At 52.1% G+C, this 17,327-nt stretch overlaps 7 protein-coding genes across 7 annotated transcripts in view; 2 read left to right on the forward strand and 5 right to left on the reverse strand.

Annotated features, from left to right (window-relative positions):
* Positions 1-3,351, reverse strand: part of BU25DRAFT_412554 (beta transducin-like protein HET-E4s) — a 4,490-nt gene extending 1,139 nt beyond the window's left edge. Inside the window, exons 1-2 of the mRNA XM_033706820.1 lie at positions 543-3,351; positions 38-480 (exon numbers count right to left, since the gene is read on the reverse strand). Coding sequence (XP_033559706.1) covers positions 38-480; positions 543-2,930 — 2,831 coding nt within the window. The 5' untranslated portion in view covers positions 2,931-3,351. The remainder of the gene's footprint in view (positions 1-37; positions 481-542) is intronic.
* Positions 3,352-3,633: 282 nt separating this feature from the next.
* BU25DRAFT_412555 (uncharacterized protein) lies at positions 3,634-4,496 on the reverse strand. Its single transcript, XM_033706821.1, has one exon. It carries the CDS (start codon positions 4,476-4,478, stop codon positions 4,107-4,109), a length of 372 nt encoding a protein of 123 aa, XP_033559707.1. The 5' UTR covers positions 4,479-4,496; the 3' UTR covers positions 3,634-4,106.
* Positions 4,456-5,828, reverse strand: BU25DRAFT_412556 (HSP20-like chaperone). Its single transcript, XM_033706822.1, has one exon. It carries the CDS (start codon positions 5,700-5,702, stop codon positions 4,575-4,577), a length of 1,128 nt encoding a protein of 375 aa, XP_033559708.1. The 5' UTR covers positions 5,703-5,828; the 3' UTR covers positions 4,456-4,574.
* An 818-nt stretch (positions 5,829-6,646) lies between these two features.
* Positions 6,647-7,598, forward strand: BU25DRAFT_115012 (uncharacterized protein). Its single transcript, XM_033700376.1, has 2 exons — positions 6,647-6,816; positions 6,880-7,598. The coding sequence occupies exon 2, from the start codon at positions 6,946-6,948 to the stop codon at positions 7,162-7,164; it is 219 nt and encodes a 72-aa protein (XP_033559709.1). The 5' UTR covers positions 6,647-6,816; positions 6,880-6,945; the 3' UTR covers positions 7,165-7,598.
* BU25DRAFT_114983 (DnaJ-domain-containing protein) lies at positions 7,599-9,308 on the reverse strand. The gene has a single exon (XM_033700375.1). It carries the CDS (start codon positions 9,110-9,112, stop codon positions 8,033-8,035), a length of 1,080 nt encoding a protein of 359 aa, XP_033559710.1. The 5' UTR covers positions 9,113-9,308; the 3' UTR covers positions 7,599-8,032.
* A 1,167-nt stretch (positions 9,309-10,475) lies between these two features.
* BU25DRAFT_449937 (uncharacterized protein) lies at positions 10,476-11,165 on the forward strand (the record flags this gene model as incomplete). Its single annotated transcript, XM_033709669.1, has 1 exon — positions 10,476-11,165. One exon carries the CDS (start codon positions 10,476-10,478, stop codon positions 11,163-11,165), a length of 690 nt encoding a protein of 229 aa, XP_033559711.1.
* Positions 11,166-13,811: 2,646 nt separating this feature from the next.
* On the reverse strand, positions 13,812-14,726 carry BU25DRAFT_396853 (lens fiber major intrinsic protein; the record flags this gene model as incomplete). Its single annotated transcript, XM_033704847.1, has 2 exons — positions 13,812-14,267; positions 14,388-14,726. 2 exons carry the CDS (start codon positions 14,724-14,726, stop codon positions 13,812-13,814), a joined length of 795 nt encoding a protein of 264 aa, XP_033559712.1.
* Positions 14,727-17,327: the final 2,601 nt, after the last annotated feature.

Below are 17,327 nucleotides of genomic sequence, written 5' to 3' on the forward strand. Positions count from 1 at the left end.
GAGCGTCTGCAGACAAGCCCCGCTGCTCGCATCCCACATCTTGACAGTGTTGTCGTATGACCCCGACGCCAGCTTGCTCGAGTCGTGCGAAAAGGCTACAGAGCTGACTTCTCCGCTATGGCCCTCGAGCGTCTGCAGACACGCCCCGCTGCTCGCATCCCACACCTTGACAGTGTTGTCCTCTAACGCCGACGCCAGCTTGCTCGAGTCGTGCGAGAAGGCTACAGAGGTGACATAGCTGCTATGGCCCTCGAGCGTCTGCAGACAGGCACTCCAGCCGGTGCTCACCGCTGGCCGGACAACGATCCCATTCGGCTCTTCGTGCTGAAACAATCTTCTAGTCATGCTCCCTGTCGGACTGAACAGCAACGCAGATGCGTATGTCTGCAAAGGGTAGCTCTCGATTACCCCTTTGTGGTACATGACGAATCGGCGGGCATCTTGGATAAGCTTAGTCAGTTCATCACTATCTTGCATTGCCTGGAAGAGTTAGCATGTATAATACGTGAATCTTACAATTGTACTGTCTTTGCATGCCATACCTGAGCCAGAGAGTATAGTTTCGCCATCGAAATCACCCCTTTGCTCATGCTTCTGCACAGACTGAGCCCCTCTAACCAGTAGAGATACTTCTTCCTCATGAATTCATCGACGGCCCCTGCGACTTCTATATCACCAACACTGTCAGCCCACGGCTCAGGCTTCGAGTCGTACAGATGGTCGATCCAGTAGACGCACGAGTAGCGTGAGGCTGCAAACGGATCTGGCTCTGGCGGTTGAACATCTTTGATAGCAGTCCCTAACGTTTTCAGGCTGTACACGTCCCTACGCAACGTTTTGGATAGAATCGCGAGCGACCTGGAGAAGATCACGTGATGAGTGACTTCAGCGCCCTGTGGAAAGACCTCGTTATATGCACTTGCAAAGAGGAAGTCTTTTGCAGACTGGTGCACGAAGTAGACCGTGTCTTCTCGCAAAGTGAGAAACGATCCACAGAGGCCGATGGTCTCCCGCACCTCTGCTTCGTCGGCTATGTCTTCGAGCGGCTCAGCAAGGGCTACTAGCTCCTGCAGAGTGATTGGCCGATACACGAGCGCGGCTGAAGCCAGCACCTGCTTGCAGAGTATAGCATCATCCGACGCGCTGATCTGCTGCATCATCCGCTCGTAAAGCGCCTTTAGACCAGGTGGGAAGGTGTCCAGTTTCTTCAGCACGTTCCGTCTTGCTGTTGCTCGAAGCTCCTGACACACCAACGCTACCCACAGGAAGGTGCCATCTGCGTTTGCCGCCAATCTCTCAAGAACCATGTCTTGCATCTGTCGGTCGTAGTTCTTCTGCTGTGCCAGCTGAGTCACCTTGTGCTGTATGAACACCCCAACAGCTGCAGATACAGACTCTGCATTCAGCTCAAGGCTCAGCCTGGCCTTGTGCCCATCTTGATCCAGCTGCTCTTCAATCTCTGGCCAGTTGCGGCTCGACACGATCCACTTGACGCGGAAAGAGGCAGAAGACTGCTTTGCGATGAAGTGAAGCAGTCTCGACAAATCAGTAACACACTCGTCTAGCGCATCGACGATCAGGTATGTACTTCTTAGCTGGGGGTCTTGTAGCACGTTCGTGAAGATCTCCGTCAGGGCAACCCAGGCATTTGCATCCTCAAACAAGGCTTTGCCTGCATGATCGTGCTTCTTACAGACATGCGATACAAGTGACGGTTGCTGGTGTATAAGCATATATAGCAAGCCCCGTAGCACAGCTGTAGCGCTATTGATGCGCGGGTCGGTCGCCTGGCAAAAGAAGTACGACAACAGGGCGGACCTTGGCATCGAGTTGTGCAGCTCGTCAATGATGCCACACAGAAGCATCGTCTTTCCTTTGCCAGGGTCGCCTTTCATCCACAACAGTCGGCTATCCGAGCGCTGTTGCCATTGCTGAAAAGTCGGATTGGCAAGCACCCATCGGTAGGAGTCTGCGAGAAGACCGCCTTTGGTATCCTCAATGCGCTTCTTGTCGTTCCGAGGATCTGTCTGGTGTATGTCTCGGAGGCACTTATCTTGCTTCTCGGCCTCATCTGTGACTCGTTTCATCGCTTCAGCTGGACTCTCACCGTCGAACGGCGACAGACTAACTCCTAAGATTCCCATCAAAGAGTATGCGCGGTCTGTCGGAATTTTCGTTACCCGGTGTTCATTCCATGAGATTCGCTCATTCACACTGAAGTCGGACAACGGTTCGCCCTGCAACGCTGAGCAAGGAATGCCAGTGACCTCGCGCACTTCTTTTGCCAGCGACAACTTGTCGCCAAGCTTGGCACCTTCCTTGGAGAAGAACTCTACCGTGGATGGGGCGAGAAGCTCCTGCAGTGTCCATCCACGAGTAAACCATCTGCTTTCTTTGATCGGGAACTCAGGCGTCTGCTTGCTACGCACAACACCGCTGCCAACTGGAGTGCGTGCTACATGGCGCGGATAGAAGTAGCGATGCATCACGCTGCTGGACCATCTTGACAGTGTATAGAGAATAGAGAGTGTCCAGATCCAAAGAAACCATCGTGAATCGTGGTGGCCTGGCGTTACCAGTAGAGGTTGATTAGAGACATCAGACAGATATACATAACACCGAGCTGCATTGCGGTACCAGTGAAACATCGACCTGATGGACAAGGCGAGCTCAGCCTTATTGGCCTTGTCGATGCAGCACGTGTCGATCCAGAAGTACTGGAGATTGTCGCGCTGTGCCTGTTTTGCACAGAAGAGGATCTTCTCGTGGCCTGGCTTTGTCTTGCCATCGCCTTTTTGGAGGTCTGCGAAGGTCACCTCCTCCGTATCCACTCCCCATGTGTGTGACAGTATTGCGTACGGCGGTGTTGCGCCATCGTCGAAGCTGACGATGCCGAGCTCGCCTTGTTCGTCGTAGCGCAAGAGGCGCATCAGTTCGAGTGCATGTGTTGCAGGCGTGTACGGTGAGAAGGGGACGCGAGAGGCTCGAGGCGGCAGCCTGGTAGGACGAGAGTGCGGCGGCTGGCTCCCTCAGACAAGCTAATGGAGAAGTGTAAGAATGGCTACAGAGCCCCAGGTAGCTACACGGTTGAGACTGCGATCTTAGTGTTGCAGGCTGAAGCCGGTGTTTTGCACCATGTTCTGCGTTCTGTAAGGCTGCTCAAGACGATCTAGAGGCGGGGGCAGACGCGGCTGAATGCGCTCATGCAAGCCTAACAGCCCCAACAAGTCGCATCTTCGCGATGACCACGCCCGTATTGCGATGCACTTCTCATTATCGAGCATCTACTGGCTCAACTCATTATGGTTCTTACGGTCGCGAGGTGGCCAGCCACAGACGGCGGTGAGCAAGTTGAGACGTTTGTAGGTTACGCGGCTCATCGCTGAGATTGAGGCCACGGTACATCGACCTGACTGATTAATCAGCCGCTAACGCGGACAGAAAGCCACCAGGCTGCGCCACAGGTCGTCTCAGCGGCCGACCCGCGGTGGGTATAGCGTCTTATTCAGTACGATATCTTACAGCAGTTACTCTATACGCTAATGCAGCCCCTTGCAAGGCAAGCGAGCCTAGCGTGTTCCAAGCTGCCGGGTTGCAATCTGCAATCTTGTCTCCTGATCGGCGAAACTGCCGGACTGTACAATTTTTCAGTCAAAAGAGCTTCTGATGCCCAGGGATACCATCTTCCTCGCCTTCGCTTTCTTCTGACCCCTCCGATCCTCACAGACAATCCCTCGGCCATGAATGGACAGGGGGGCACTGACGAAGGGTCTATTGACGGCGTTGACGAAGCGACCAACAGCACGGCCAGCACGGCAGCACTCGTTCTCGGAGACAAATAGACTGGTGAAGAGTTAACTCAACAATGCTGCATATCAACGTAAGGTCTGTCAATGAGTGAACAAGAGGCTCCGAAGGCCCGGAGTGCGAACCTGTCTCGTTACACGGTGCGTCTCGGCACGTAGGGACGGACCTTACTGCCTTGGTGCTGCTGTAGAGGAAGAATTGTGTTTTGCTGCTAAACAGGACACTGCACAGAACAGGCTCGGAAGACATCAACGCGGTCGTATGTTTCGGCTACGAAGGCTTTCGCATGTGCAGAACAGTCAACGGCAAACTATTACGTTCACTGCATAGCGATCAAAGAGATGTGGTGGAAGCAAGACGCGTTCAAGGTCGAAATATTGGTGATGTCGTTCGATGCGTGGGGCTATTCGAACTGCAGGGAGGGACGTTACAGAACTACAATAAACCCACGACAACTTCACAGACTTGCGAGGGAGAGGCCGGAGGTCCGAACTGCGAGCCTGTATCGTGACGGGGAGTGTCTCTGCACCTGGGATGCGCCTTATGTTTGGAGTATAATATCCCGCAGACACGCTCCCCTGTGCACGTTTGGCGAGAAGGGGTGGGTATGTGGAGAAGGCATCACTCAAAGTAAGGCGGGCACGTTCGGATATCATTTCATTACTATTCATTACTAATGTCAAAGCCATCGTCTCCTATCTATGCTGTATAACTCCTTTCCATGCTTATGCTTCCCTTGCCCTTTCACCCTTCATCCTGGAACCATCCTACAAGATAGCAATCCTCCTGACTTGCTGAGCCTGCGCCCTCGGCACAGTGATACTGAGCACACCCTCCTTCATGCTTGCGCGGACATTGCTCGCATCGATGCGCTCAGGGAACCTGAACGTGCGCTCGAAAGAGCCGTGAGGGCGCTCCTCAGCTTCTTGCTGCTGCTGAGCTGGAACTTCGGGCTGAGGCTGCTGTGTGACTGCTGTCTCAGGAACGGAGACCTCGGGGTCCTCGACATTCTCGTGGTGTTCGACGGACTCGACAGCCTTCTCCTTCCCCTTGGGCTCAGAGGGTGTAGCAGGTGTGGAGGGTGTGGAGAAGAGTGTCGACGCTTCGGGGCCGAGGTCTTCGAAGTCGTCTTCAACGGTTGCCTGGTAGGACTTGTGTGAGGATGTGTCGCTGTCGGGCGTGGCGGGGCGGAAGGACCCGGTCTCGGTAGCCTCGGCGGCGATCTCAGCAGAGGGCTCGAGAGTAATGCTTTCCATCTTCTCGTCTGCTGACTCTTCGGTGGTCTGCTCGATGGTCACCTCAGCGGGCTGCTCGATTGCAGGTGTGGCCTCATCCTCTGGCTGGGCTTCGACCTGCGGCTTTGCGCCCCACTTGGTGTTGCCGGCAATCTTCAGGGTATTCTCGTCTGTGACCTCAATGCTGATGTTGTCCTGCTCGAAGCCGGGAGCCTCAGCATCGATCTGCCATCCCTGCTCGTTCTGGGTAACAGCGAACTGTGCCCTCAAAGCACGCTTGCGGAGCTGTCGCTGGCGATGTGCCTCTCGCTGAGCGGCGATGTGTGCCTCGATCTGCGCTTGGCGCTGGCGGTAAGCTGCTCGCTGGGCCTCGACGTGTGCTTGGTATGCTTCACGCTGAGCCTCAATCTGTGCTGCGCGTTGTGCTTTGCGCTGTGCTTCGATCTGTGCCTGGCGCTGCGACTCGCGGTCGATCTCGCTGACCAGATCGTCGAGCTGACTGAAGAAGCTGGCGAATGGCGAGGGACGAGACTCAGGCTGCAGGCGCTCAACGGTGCGGTAGCCGTGCGTGGGTTGTGACGTTGGGGCGCAGAAACCAAATGGGTTGCACTGCGAAGCCTGGTAGGCTTGAGCAAAGCGTGGAGTAAGGATGTAGGCCATTGTTGACGAGCTTAGTGGCGTTGGTAGGGCTTGGTAGTGTGTAAAGAGTATGGTAAAGGCTCAATGAGGCTCACAAGAAGCTGGAGATCTAGTAGATCGAGTGTAGTATTGGAGATCTTTGGGACTAATGATGGGCCCTGAAGGAGCCGCCTGCAAGGATTTTATATCCATAGTGGCGGTACTGCAGGCAGCAGTCTGATTGCGAATCTTTGATTAGAGAGATGGCTTCCGTAAGAAGACAGATGGTGCTAGAAAGATGGAGGCGTTTCGCGTTGCTTTGTGATGTTGCGAGATATTGGAGAAGCTGCTCGAAGCTTCTACGTCAGACCGCGGGTACTAAAGTGCATTGAGCCTAGCGCAATAGCAAAATGGTCCGAGCACGGTAGGGTTGCACTGCATGAGCAGTGTCGGTCGGAGGCCGTGTACAGGAGCTCTCGGCTCAGAGGTAAGTGCACTTGCCCTTGGGCAGTGCCTTCCTCGATAGAATATCATGTGACTTAGGCCACGTAGTTACAGTTGCTCTCGTCGCGATTGACGCGATATGCAGAAGATTTCGATTTTTCTGCCATACTCTGTGTGTTTTCCACTGTGCGGTATTGTTTGCTTGGACTAACTTTGTACCAGGACCTTCGCGAAAAAGCTGCGCCGTGAGTCTATTCAGAGAGATAGTCCAGCAAACTCTCAAGAGAATCGCGTCTTTTCCCTGACATCCTCATACAACTGCAGCAAGGCGGACCGTATCTCCCTGGTGGCTTACAGGGTCCACCCGCTTGACGTAGGTTCAGACCTCGAACCCCGGAAGTTGCTCCTTCAACGATGGACGTAACAGAGGCTCACGGTTTGCACGTGTGCTGGTGGCTACCCTTTTGACTGTCACCAGCCAGGGTATCTAACGGACTCCAATGGCGGCCACCGATCTTACTCCGCCTCAGATCTCGAGTTCGTTGACGGAGATCACTGACGCTTAGACCTGGGAACGGGATCTTGGGACGTGGTGACAGTAATGACCAAGCAACTCCTTCATAAGCGCATCCAGCACCGATGAGTGTCAGTGGAACGAAATTGCTTTTCGTCTTTGCTTGGATCCTTGGCTGCACTTATACTCGTTATTACGGTATTCCTTAAGCAAACCGTGCAGACCGCGTATCGCTGACTCTATGGCTTGTTGACGTCTTAGATCCACTTGGCCTAACAAATTCGTCAGTGAGGCCTCCGTATACTTGTGCTAGGGTATATACTTGAGATGGAGCTTGAAATCGGCAACTCCAAGGTGTTCAGCGCTTCTTTGCCTTCATTGATCGCCACTGCAGTCGCAGCCTCGAATTGCTCTGGGAGATCGAATATCCAGGCCACCCAGACCTATAGCACCGGATCGCGGCAGTATGTTGCAGGCATGGCAGCCTTCTTCACCTCGTCGATCCACATCGCGGTGAACAACTCGATCCCTTCAGCGCACTCGTAGTAGTCAATTAAGACAGCCACCTTCGCAAGCAACTCGAAAAAGGCGATCCGTGGCACTCGAAAGAGACGATCCGCGGCACTTGTTTATTGCGCAAGTGAAAAATTTGCAGTAGCATGAGGAATGCCTGCTCGTCCCGATTGTGAGCGAGAACTTCGTAATGTCCGTTAACCAGCTTGAATTCGGCCTAGCCTTCTCTAGCCATGGCGCGTTTGAATCAGGGCGAAGCGAGCTGTAGGTGACGTGAAGGGACGTGAAGGGACGTGGTAGTGAATGACCCCCTCATCTTGAGTTCGGCAGGCGAGGTACCTTGGGCCACCTCTGAGCAGCTCTGGGCTTCCACTACTGGCCGGTTTGCGCGCTTTTTTCTTCTTCTTCTTATTCTTCCTCTTCCTCTTGTTTTTTTCTTCTTCTTCAATACTCCTGCAATCTGGTAGACGCATTCCTCAGAATAATAACAGTATTGTAGTCGGGATAGATGACGTGTACGGTGGGAGCCATGGTCATGGCGGTGGTTGCCAGAGGCGTCAAGCAGGGAATAACAATGACAGTGAAGGACGTACCGATGAAATGGGTAGCTGAATGCAGAGCAATAAACAGGTTAGAAGGAGGAAGTGAGAGCGAAAGCAAAGTAGAAATTGTGCGTGGTCGTGTTCTGCAAGCGACCGCAATTATTTGCCGTCCCTGGCCAGCGGCTCTGGGTCTTTCACCTTTACTTGCGGCACGTTGTTCCCGGTATCGGAACATCACAGCCTCTGGAGAAGATAAACAGTACTGTGCGGGCTTGGGAGATTCTCATGAATGTATAAGAGTACAAATGTGGATGTCGAAGAGAGATTTGTTTGATCAAATGAGCTCCAGGAGGTATCCGCTACATAGAACCGACGGCTGTCAGGTGCCAGAACGTTTTGCCCTGCTGTTCTTCTTTCTTGCAGTAAGCGTTTGGCGCAAGCTCCTCGATCAGGATGCCAGGGAATTGACCCACAAGGCCGCGCATAGGCGATCCAACAGGGTAGGGAGTCGTGGGCATGCCCCCGCTCGGCAAGACGGCTGGGTAAGGCTTGAACGGATAGAATATGAGGTTAGTGACCTTGACCCTGAAACCAGGAGATAAAGGCTCGTGGTCGATATTGTAAGCCCACTGCCACGCAACTGGCTCCTGAACATCAATCTGTGCCGCTTCAGATGCGATGATAATCTCCACAAGGAACTCTAACCCTGCCCCCAGCGTCTCGATAAGCGTCAAGCACAAAATTGTGTGTCTGGAGTTGGGTGTGCTTCTTAGGTTCATGACCACGTCAGTAGGCGCATCGGTGACTTGCTTCGGCTTTCGTTGTAGAGGTAGGCGAACAAAGATGCGCTCTGAGACTGGCTTCTCTGGTATGGTTGGCTTGGCTACTACCTTGAGGTGACGCGCGATATTTACTGAAAACCTCCAGCCTAGCCAGTTGCTGTACGTCAGTATTGTGAGCTCGCTTCGTTCGTTGACCTCGCAGTGACACCAGTTGAAGTCGGGTGCCGTTCCAAGCGTAGTGGCAGAGAATCGGTGAGTGCTGAGCGGCGCACGCTGGAGGTCCTGGGGACCCTGGAAACCCTGAGTACCTCCAGGCTTCGCTCTGGACGTACGCGGAGGCGGCGGCGGAGGGGGAGCTTGACTATTCGGTGCGCGTGCTGTGGTCGGGCGTGCGGTAGTATTGCTGCCCTGTGCTTTAGGTCGATTTTGCCCTGCGTGGAGGTTCTGGTCGTATATCTTGCGCTTATGTAGGTCGGAAAGCACTTCGAAGGCGACATTGGCAAGCTTGAATAAGTGCTCACGTTGAGCGCGCTCGGCCGCTGCTAGATGGACGGTCTTGTCTGGGTGGTGCAGCAACGAGATCTTGTGGTACGCTTTCTTGATCGCCGCAAGGTCTGCCGATGCGCTCACGTTGAGAGTCTGGTAATGATTGAGCATGTTAGGTTTGGATGAATGTTAACTGTGATGGATACAGTTGTTGGGACTGTGAGTGAGCGATTGTGTGATTATCGTGGTGCTAGTGTTAAACTCAGTCGCGGTTGTCTGTCGTGTAGGTGAAGGTAGGTAAAGGCACAACACTCAGTGACTTTGCGGCAAATAACGAGGGTAGAATCATGGTTTGCTCGAGCTTCTAAGACCGAAGGCCAGCGTCCCTCGAAAACGATCGACAACCTCTAGCGCATATGAAGGTAACTATAATAATGATACTTCTACCTTGTGAGTATCCAGAACGACCGAAATCATCAGGTCAGTCAGCCGTCATGAATTATGGTAGCCTGGAGGCAGCTGCGGTGCTCTGAGGTCGTTGTATATTCATGAGGCACACGGGTCATGACTTGGGGTCATCGTGAAGGACGCGGTGGGAGACAACACGGTCAGAGTTATCAAAACATAATAACAAGCATGCGCGATAACAATGTATGATGAGTTTCGGATGGGGGGGAGTCGTGAATGGAGAGTTGTTATTGTTCAATGACGTCTCGCGCAGGCGCGAAGAAGTTAGTGTGTCCCTGTCCCTGATCCTTCCTACCAGTATCCTCCTATGTGGACTTCCATCCGGCCCACACACTGCACGAGCTCCGTTGTCGAGCTCTCAAATTTCGTATCCGTAACAGCAAAGACCTTCAGGATGACCTCAACTTCCCAAGGCGCTCCGGATTGGAATGGTCATCATCGAGCGTTCGAATATCTCCTCCGCCAACGCTTCGAAGATCTACCGCATCAAGAGGCCCGAGAAACCCTACAACTTTACTACAATGCACCGCTCCAAAGGTACAGAGTCGCCATACATGTTAGTGAAGCATAGTCCAACATTCGGTCCAAGAATGTTGAGCATGTGGTCTGATCTCGACAGGCGCTTAGCACGATATCCATTTCTGCATCAGCCAAAGGATGGCAGCACCCATTTGACCGAGATGAGTGCAGTAGTTGCTGAAGTGCGCCTAAGCGCCTGGGTCGATTACGAAATTTCGCGTTTCAAATGTGTTTGGTAAGGCTGTGTCGCGTGCTGTGCGCGCTTAACTCCAGCATTCAAAGAATTGGTAACTCACTTTTGAAGGTCGATCAATACTAGATACAAGAACACAGCTTATTCTCGCATCGGTCTCTGCAGCTGTCATACAGTGTCGCGACAGATCACTGACACTTATAATCCATCTTCCATCATTGCACCGTTCGTGCACAGGCGCACTTTCAGAAGAGGATGGCCCTCAACACCACAAACGAAGCTGCACGTGTTAGTACGAGCGTAACTGATCCGGATATATGATACCAACACTCGTAGCTCTATGATAGTCCACTGATGGTGAACGTATATCTCGCATCGGACCCGAACTTCATGTTGCCATGGACCAGTTTCATCCTCGGCCTCTTCATCGGTGCAACTGGACTGTGCTTCGATCTGGCGAGCGACCTTTTGCACAGCGCAGTGGAGCCAAAGGGGCACTCCGAAGACCAATCCACGAACCCACGGCAAATCCACACCTCTGCACGAGTGGTCAAATTCATCAAGAATGAAGCTGGGCCTCAGACAGACAATATACCGCAACCAGTTGATGGTATTGTTCAGGAGCCGGAGATTCTTCAGTCTGCGATTTTTCTTGGCGACAAATCACGCAGCAAAGAGCCCGACATGGAGCGTTCCGATCCACTTTCCGCCCCTGGCAAACACCCAGATAGCCTTGACGATTTGTGTGATCTGGAGAGTTACGTCTACGAACAAGAGGCTGATCGGCCTTTCACGCTCCAAAATCTTCTTATAGACCCAATTTGCGAATTGCATTGCAGGCCATCATACAGTGTTTCATCAACACACCACTTCCGAATGGCAAGAATCCAGGCTCCGCTACCAAACCATCTCAGATATAGATATAAGAATTGGTTGACTTCCTCAAGTTGTTCATGTGTCGCTACGCTGTCAGCGAAGGGCATGTTAACCTGCTTGATCAACACTACATTCGAGATCTCAGCGAAAAGGCTCGGACGAAGTTAGCTAATGTCACTATGAGCGTCAGCAATCGAAAGCTGTTTGATGTTATCATGAAACATTTTTACGAACGAGCTGCTCGACTGGACGTATTCGAATATGTCGCAGGTAACTGGCGCCTTGACATCGTGCCGCCGTTACCCTTCGAGTTAACTGATATGAGCATTACTAGTGCAGAGCTGGCATCGGCATTTTTCGCCGCTGTTGTGGGCGGCTGCCCGGGTAACAGAACACTTTGCCAGACTGGGGGCAGACGGCACTGCCATGCGTGAAGTGCAGATCAGTTTCCCACCATTCCCTTGTCCAACGACCCCAATGATGTGTGCGGTGCAGAAGTGGTGTATCGATATCATGAATCTACTAGTTCACAAAGGGGCAAAACCTAGAGGAAAAGAGTGGAATCGATCCACTATCGAGGGCCTGGGGAAGACGTCTACCAGACATGATCGTCTGTCTTATCAAGTGCGGTGTTGCCATCGGCCAAGACCCTGGCGATTCGTCTCCTCGGCAGCTGTTGGAGCTTGCAATCGACACCGATCATGGCGAACTCGCAGATGAATGTTTGGCTGCTGGCGCTGATCCAAATATGTGGGGCTTCAAAGACAATTGCGCAACGCTCTTTCAGCTTGCATATGCAATAGGCCATGCTCATGCCGTCAGTGCCTTCCTAAAGCAGGGTGTTGACTTTGAGGCTAGCAAGAACTCGTTCGCCAACTCTTGGAAGGAAACCACAAGCCAATCTACGTTGCGGCGGCATCAGGACACGCAGCTGTCGTACGAATGCTTCTGGAGCATGGGTCATAGGCAGACATTCACTATATGGTTCATTGGGCGGTGTAGGTAGGTAACGCCGACCTGCTTCAGTATTTTTCCAAGTACGATGACGTCCGTTCAAAGTGCTCCGAGTATCTCCACAAGGCACTTCTACACATGGCTGAGCACAACAGCAAGGTATCAGCGATGGTCAAGTTCTTGGTCACCCAAGGTGGACGCCAAAGCCGATTGCACAGTTGGGATCTCGATGAGGACTGCACCGATGATACACTCAAACACATGGGATTTGAGGATCGTGATGTTTTCCTTGCATTCACTTCGTCACTGCATGTGTGAAGCATGTTTCTCATAGTTTGTGTTCAAGCTTGCTTCTTTTCTCAGCCTTATCCAAGGCCCAAGATCATGGCAGGCGCAAGGTTTACAGCACTTACGGGCGGCTAGCGCCCTGACCGGCCGCTGGACCTTCTACTGATACGAAAAGTAACTCATGCTTAAGGCTTATTGCTGCGAAAGACTATTTTACGTTCGACATCATCCGCTCTAGTGCATTGGTCATCGTCTCACAAGCTCGCCAAGCACCTGGCAGCTGTCACACCATGACTCGCAAACTCATACATCGTGATCACATTCAGTCATGAGCTTTATCTCCGGTGTCCAGTAGTAATTGTCCTATGATATTCCTTTAGTATTCGGTGTAGAGCTTTTCTTACGACACTCCCGCTTTCGTACCATACTTTTGCTTGGGTCGACCATACGGGTGAGTTCTGATGGCTGCACCTCATGCATGCACAATGCCCATAGCGATAGCTCCCAGTACTATATACGTATGGTAGCGAGTTTTACATACATGTCATGTTGCGGTATCAATTGGTTCGTACAAGGTCTGACTATACCCGTAGCAAACTAACCTAGTCTAGTGGTTACAGGTCAGGTGTAGAGTCGTCTTCTCCTAGCTAGATAGCAATTCAGCGCAGTACTCCATCGTATGCTACCAGCGGCCCACGCCGCCACATACTAGCTTGACGAGAACGCCGTGCAATGCACACTGAGCACGATGATGACGCCTGCAATCCACACTCAGCTATCATGCGATCCTGCAAATCACATGCAGTATGCACCCAGCCGAATTCGGAAGCCAGGTGGTGATACACAACGTCTCTTGGCTCCGAGGGGTCCTCAGGATGTCTCACGTATACGCACTGAGTGCATGGCTCGGAGATTTTGAACGCGTCAAATCTTCGAACGCGAATGCGAGTCACCAGAGACACACCGTTCGACCGTTATATGAGTCGTGTGGCAAGTTTTTGACAACCGTTGAAATCTGACAGGTGGGTCAATGTGACACTTCCTCATCTTTGTCTGCACCACAGTCATATTAGGAAGAAAGCATGATTGGAAAGATTGTGAATGTTCATCACTTCATTAAAATCTTGGAAATGGTAGAGATAACACCCCTACCTCAATCTGCCATCTAACTGGACCCTTATTCGATCGAAACCCAACGACCTGGTATAGCCGAAATTACCGTAAGCACACCTCCATCTTACATTCCTTCACCTCAGTCTCATCGTTCCACCGGTCCCCGCAATCTGCCTTCTTAATCCCTGTCTCGCTTCTTTTCGACGCAGAGCAGTGTAGTAAAGTACATCGCGATGATGCAGCGAAAATCAATGATCTTCCAAATGCCGTAGCGAGTTTTCTGGTGTAAGGAAACTGTGGTGCTGCAAATGATACCGTAAGAAACTGCCTGACTCTCTTTCCTTCGGGAATTGCCGATGGTCGTACGGCGTCTTGTGATGCTGTCTAGCTTTGTCGTTTTGCTATAGGGCTCAAATGATGGTGCGCGTTCTGTTGTCTTCGTCCATTGCGTCTGTTTCATCACTCCTGCTCTTGCCGTACCCACTTGATCAGTGCATATGCGCCACTAGCAAGTACAGCACCTAAGAGCGGACCAACCCAGTAGATCCAGTGGTAGCTTGTGAAGCCCACAACAACGGCCGGGCCAAAGCTCCGTGCAGGGTTGAGACTACCACCCGTGAAGTAGACACTGCACATCTCGGCAATGAACAGAGAGAAACCAATGTACATCGGCTTTGCTGATCCACCCTTGAGCATGAGGATAGTAAGCACGAGCTGAGCGGTAACAAAAGTCTCCAAAAACAGGCCGCGGGTGGTAGACATCGATGGATCGAGCGTGGTGGCGATGATGAGTGGTCCTGGCAGCAGACCGCTCACGAAGCCAGCAGCAGTCATACCAGCAATCATCTGGGAGATGATCGTTTGAATGGCGCGATGCCAGGTAATCTTGCCAGTAAGAAAGAGCGCCGTTGTTACCTGAGTTGCCAAATTAGCTCTAGTCATACAATGTGTTACCATCCTACTCGTGCGCACAGCTGAAGGCGCGGTGACATCGAGTGGGGCAGGTGGATGCACAAGGTGCTCGGCTGAACATACCGCAGGATTAAACTTTCCACCGCTGATGTCTGCAAAGATTGCAACATTGATGGCGAGAGATACACCGAAAGCGAATGCGATGTAGATGAGTTTCGTGACATCAGGTGCTGGTTTGTCGGACGATGTGAGTTGTTGTGTCCCGGCAGCGTTGAGCGCAATTTGTGTGCCTGTGAAAGCCAGGAACAAGAACATGAAAGTACCAATCAGCTCTCCTAGGAAAGCCGCAATTTCTCTGCGGACTGCGCTGTGCTCTTTGCGCGCCGCTTCAGATGGAGGTGCGGATGAAGGTTCGTGGATAGGTAAAGTTTGGGGGTTTTTCTCGGTTGTTCCACCTGTCATGAAAGACATGAGGCTGTGCTTGCTTCGGACGGTCATGGTGATATGTGGATGGCAAAGACAATTGACGAGCTACTGCTGATGAAGAAGCGCGATGTACTGAACAGTCGCCCGGATAGGAGACAGCATTATATGTGTTCACGCAAACGCAAAGAATCTGAGCAGCGACGATTCATCAGTGCCTCTGCAACTCAGCCAGGGGATCGCCGTACAAGTCTGAGCAGATCGTGCTTCTGTCCGGGGGCGTGGATGATGTTCGCTGGGTCTGCGCGGGCCCATCTGATGACATAGCATGTACCAATTAGGAAAACGTTCTCGCTGCAGGGCTTCGCAATTTCGTTATAGAACGCAGCAGACGGAGCACGGTATTACAGAATGTGACCTTGTCAACTTCCCATACTGGCCAACCTCTAGGGTCGGATTCCTCATTGCGCATCATCGCGATCTCGGTCCGTGACGTGCTTTTCTCGTGCTGCAACGTGAACTTGTCTCTTGATCTTCACCGCATAATCGCTGATCGTATGCGCGAGATTCTTCCATATTCACAGCCTCAAAATTGCAAAATTGAGGAGAGAAACGCGTATGCGCGTTTCATGCATTGACGTTCGAGGATGTTCGATGTTGCTTCCAGAATGCCGTTCATGGCCGTTGTTTTGACGGGTTGCTTCGAAACAGTAGTTGCCACAAGTACCTAGTTTCCACGTTTTCAGCCTCACAAACGCCACATAAGGCCAACCATTGTGGGTTTCTGTTGCGATCGCTGTCGAACGATGAGTGTTACAACGAGAGAGAGCACGACCTTGGGGTAGAGTTGTACAGAACTGCGTGTGACCGCGCCCTCGAAGCGAACCAAATTTTACCTGAAAACAGAAACTTAGGCGGGACGCCCCGCAGGACCCCACAACCCGCAAGACGCGCGACAAGGTTGGCTCCTCATTAGATACAGGGCCATGAATCTTTGACAGACCGATGAAAGGGGATTCGGCACTGGACTGCGAAACGTTTCTAAGAGGTGCTGTCACGCGAGTCGCCTAACATTTGACATCCCTGTAGTCGCACATACCCCTCAGCTTGTTCTCGCTGCTGGAAAGTAGAGACAGGAAATACTCGTCACATACCAAATCCGGTTCGGAATGCACTGGTCTATCCTCACAGACCCTGCTGAAGTGAACTATGTTCCTTGTTTGGTGTGAACGCACTCTGCATCCTTGGACTGCTCCGCTGGCCATGAACGCAATGCCTCGTTCGCCGCATCGACCTCGTCCCAAGTGTGGGTTCTACGAGTGCTGTTGCGCCACCAAAGATGCTTTCGCTGGCTGCCCTTGTAGGTATCAAGAGTATGCATACCCGGCGGTAGCAACAAAGTTTAAAGACCAAGCAAGGAATGCGCACGAACTTGCCTCCCGGGTTGCTCTTACAATCTTCGTCATACGGGTACATTCGGCCTCCCTGAAGCCAGCTTGGCCAACTTGAAGTCGTTGCAAAGCTTGGCCAGGCAAGCTGTAAACCAGGAAGCTATCTCCGCGGCACATGGTCCGATGCTGTCGTTATGCGACGTCTTGAGGAACGTCTGCAAGCTGCCCAAGGCTTCTTGCTCAGCAGCGTCAGTATGATTTGCAAGGTGTAGGGCTGCTTCCTTAGCGAGGGGCGCCTGAACCGGGCCGAAGTAGTTGAGCGTTGATTATCGTTTCACGATTGACAGTGTTGACACAAGCGGTACAGGCAGGAGAAAGCCGAAAGACAGAGCTGTGCCTGTTTCAGGTGGACCGCTCTTAAGGAAATATAGGCAACGGCGCAGCTCGCCTGTGGTATTGGCAGAAGTTCGCTGCACTTTTAGAGAGATATCGACATCATAATAAGGTATCCAGGCAGCAACAAGAATGAATGACTTGATTCCCTTCCTTGTCGGCTCTTCTGATCTTAAGCGTTGAAAGAGCAGGCGACACGATGGACCTGCAGGAGTGGCTGCTACGTCGCTCAGTTGAATGCTGAAGGCTAGATCAGTATGTATTGGTCGCGTCGCATCGTCAAATGTTTCAGCTAGACAAAGTAAGCGAGATATGGATTGCGATGTAACGCGTATGCGGTCCTGGCGGTTTGATCGTGTGGTTGCAATCGAAGAAAGGAGCGAAAGAGTATGGAAGAGACACAGCAGGTGACTTCTCAATACATTCCATCTTTCCCGACTTCCCACCAGTTGAGAAGCTCCAGTTTTCATTTGTCTCCTGCACAATGGGACAAGTTCGTACACGATGGCCGTCTGATTTACCATGATCGTAAAACTGAGAAATGTGGCCGCTGTAGAATACCATGGAATACTGCGCTGAGTTGCTATCTAGCTAAGAGAAGACGAATACACACCTGACCTGTAACACACTAGACTACGTAGTCTGCTATAGGAATAGTCAGACCTTGTACGGACCAATTGATATCGCAACAAGAAATCTATCAAGTCATCTAATCATAACTTTAAGCGCCAATCCGGAGGCGGACACAGTTATCACTCTGACGAACCCGCCTGTGTTTTGCGTGGTGGACGACACAGGAGGAGCAGCACAAAGATGTTACGCAAGGGGAGAATCAAGTTAGTGAAGAGGTGGAAAT

The sequence above is a fragment of the Macroventuria anomochaeta genome (genome assembly GCF_010093625.1).
Source record: "Macroventuria anomochaeta strain CBS 525.71 unplaced genomic scaffold BU25scaffold_25, whole genome shotgun sequence".
In the NCBI taxonomy this organism is placed as follows: Eukaryota; Fungi; Ascomycota; class Dothideomycetes; order Pleosporales; family Didymellaceae; genus Macroventuria; species Macroventuria anomochaeta.

Bases quoted from the DNA above. Each gene is read 5' to 3' on its own strand.
- BU25DRAFT_412556 (XM_033706822.1), bottom strand. From the start codon at position 5,702: ATGGCCTACATCCTTACTCCACGCTTTGCTCAAGCCTACCAGGCTTCG.
- BU25DRAFT_114983 (XM_033700375.1), bottom strand. From the start codon at position 9,112: ATGCTCAATCATTACCAGACTCTCAACGTGAGCGCATCGGCAGACCTT.
- BU25DRAFT_412555 (XM_033706821.1), bottom strand. From the start codon at position 4,478: ATGAATAGTAATGAAATGATATCCGAACGTGCCCGCCTTACTTTGAGT.
- BU25DRAFT_115012 (XM_033700376.1), top strand. From the start codon at position 6,946: ATGGAGCTTGAAATCGGCAACTCCAAGGTGTTCAGCGCTTCTTTGCCT.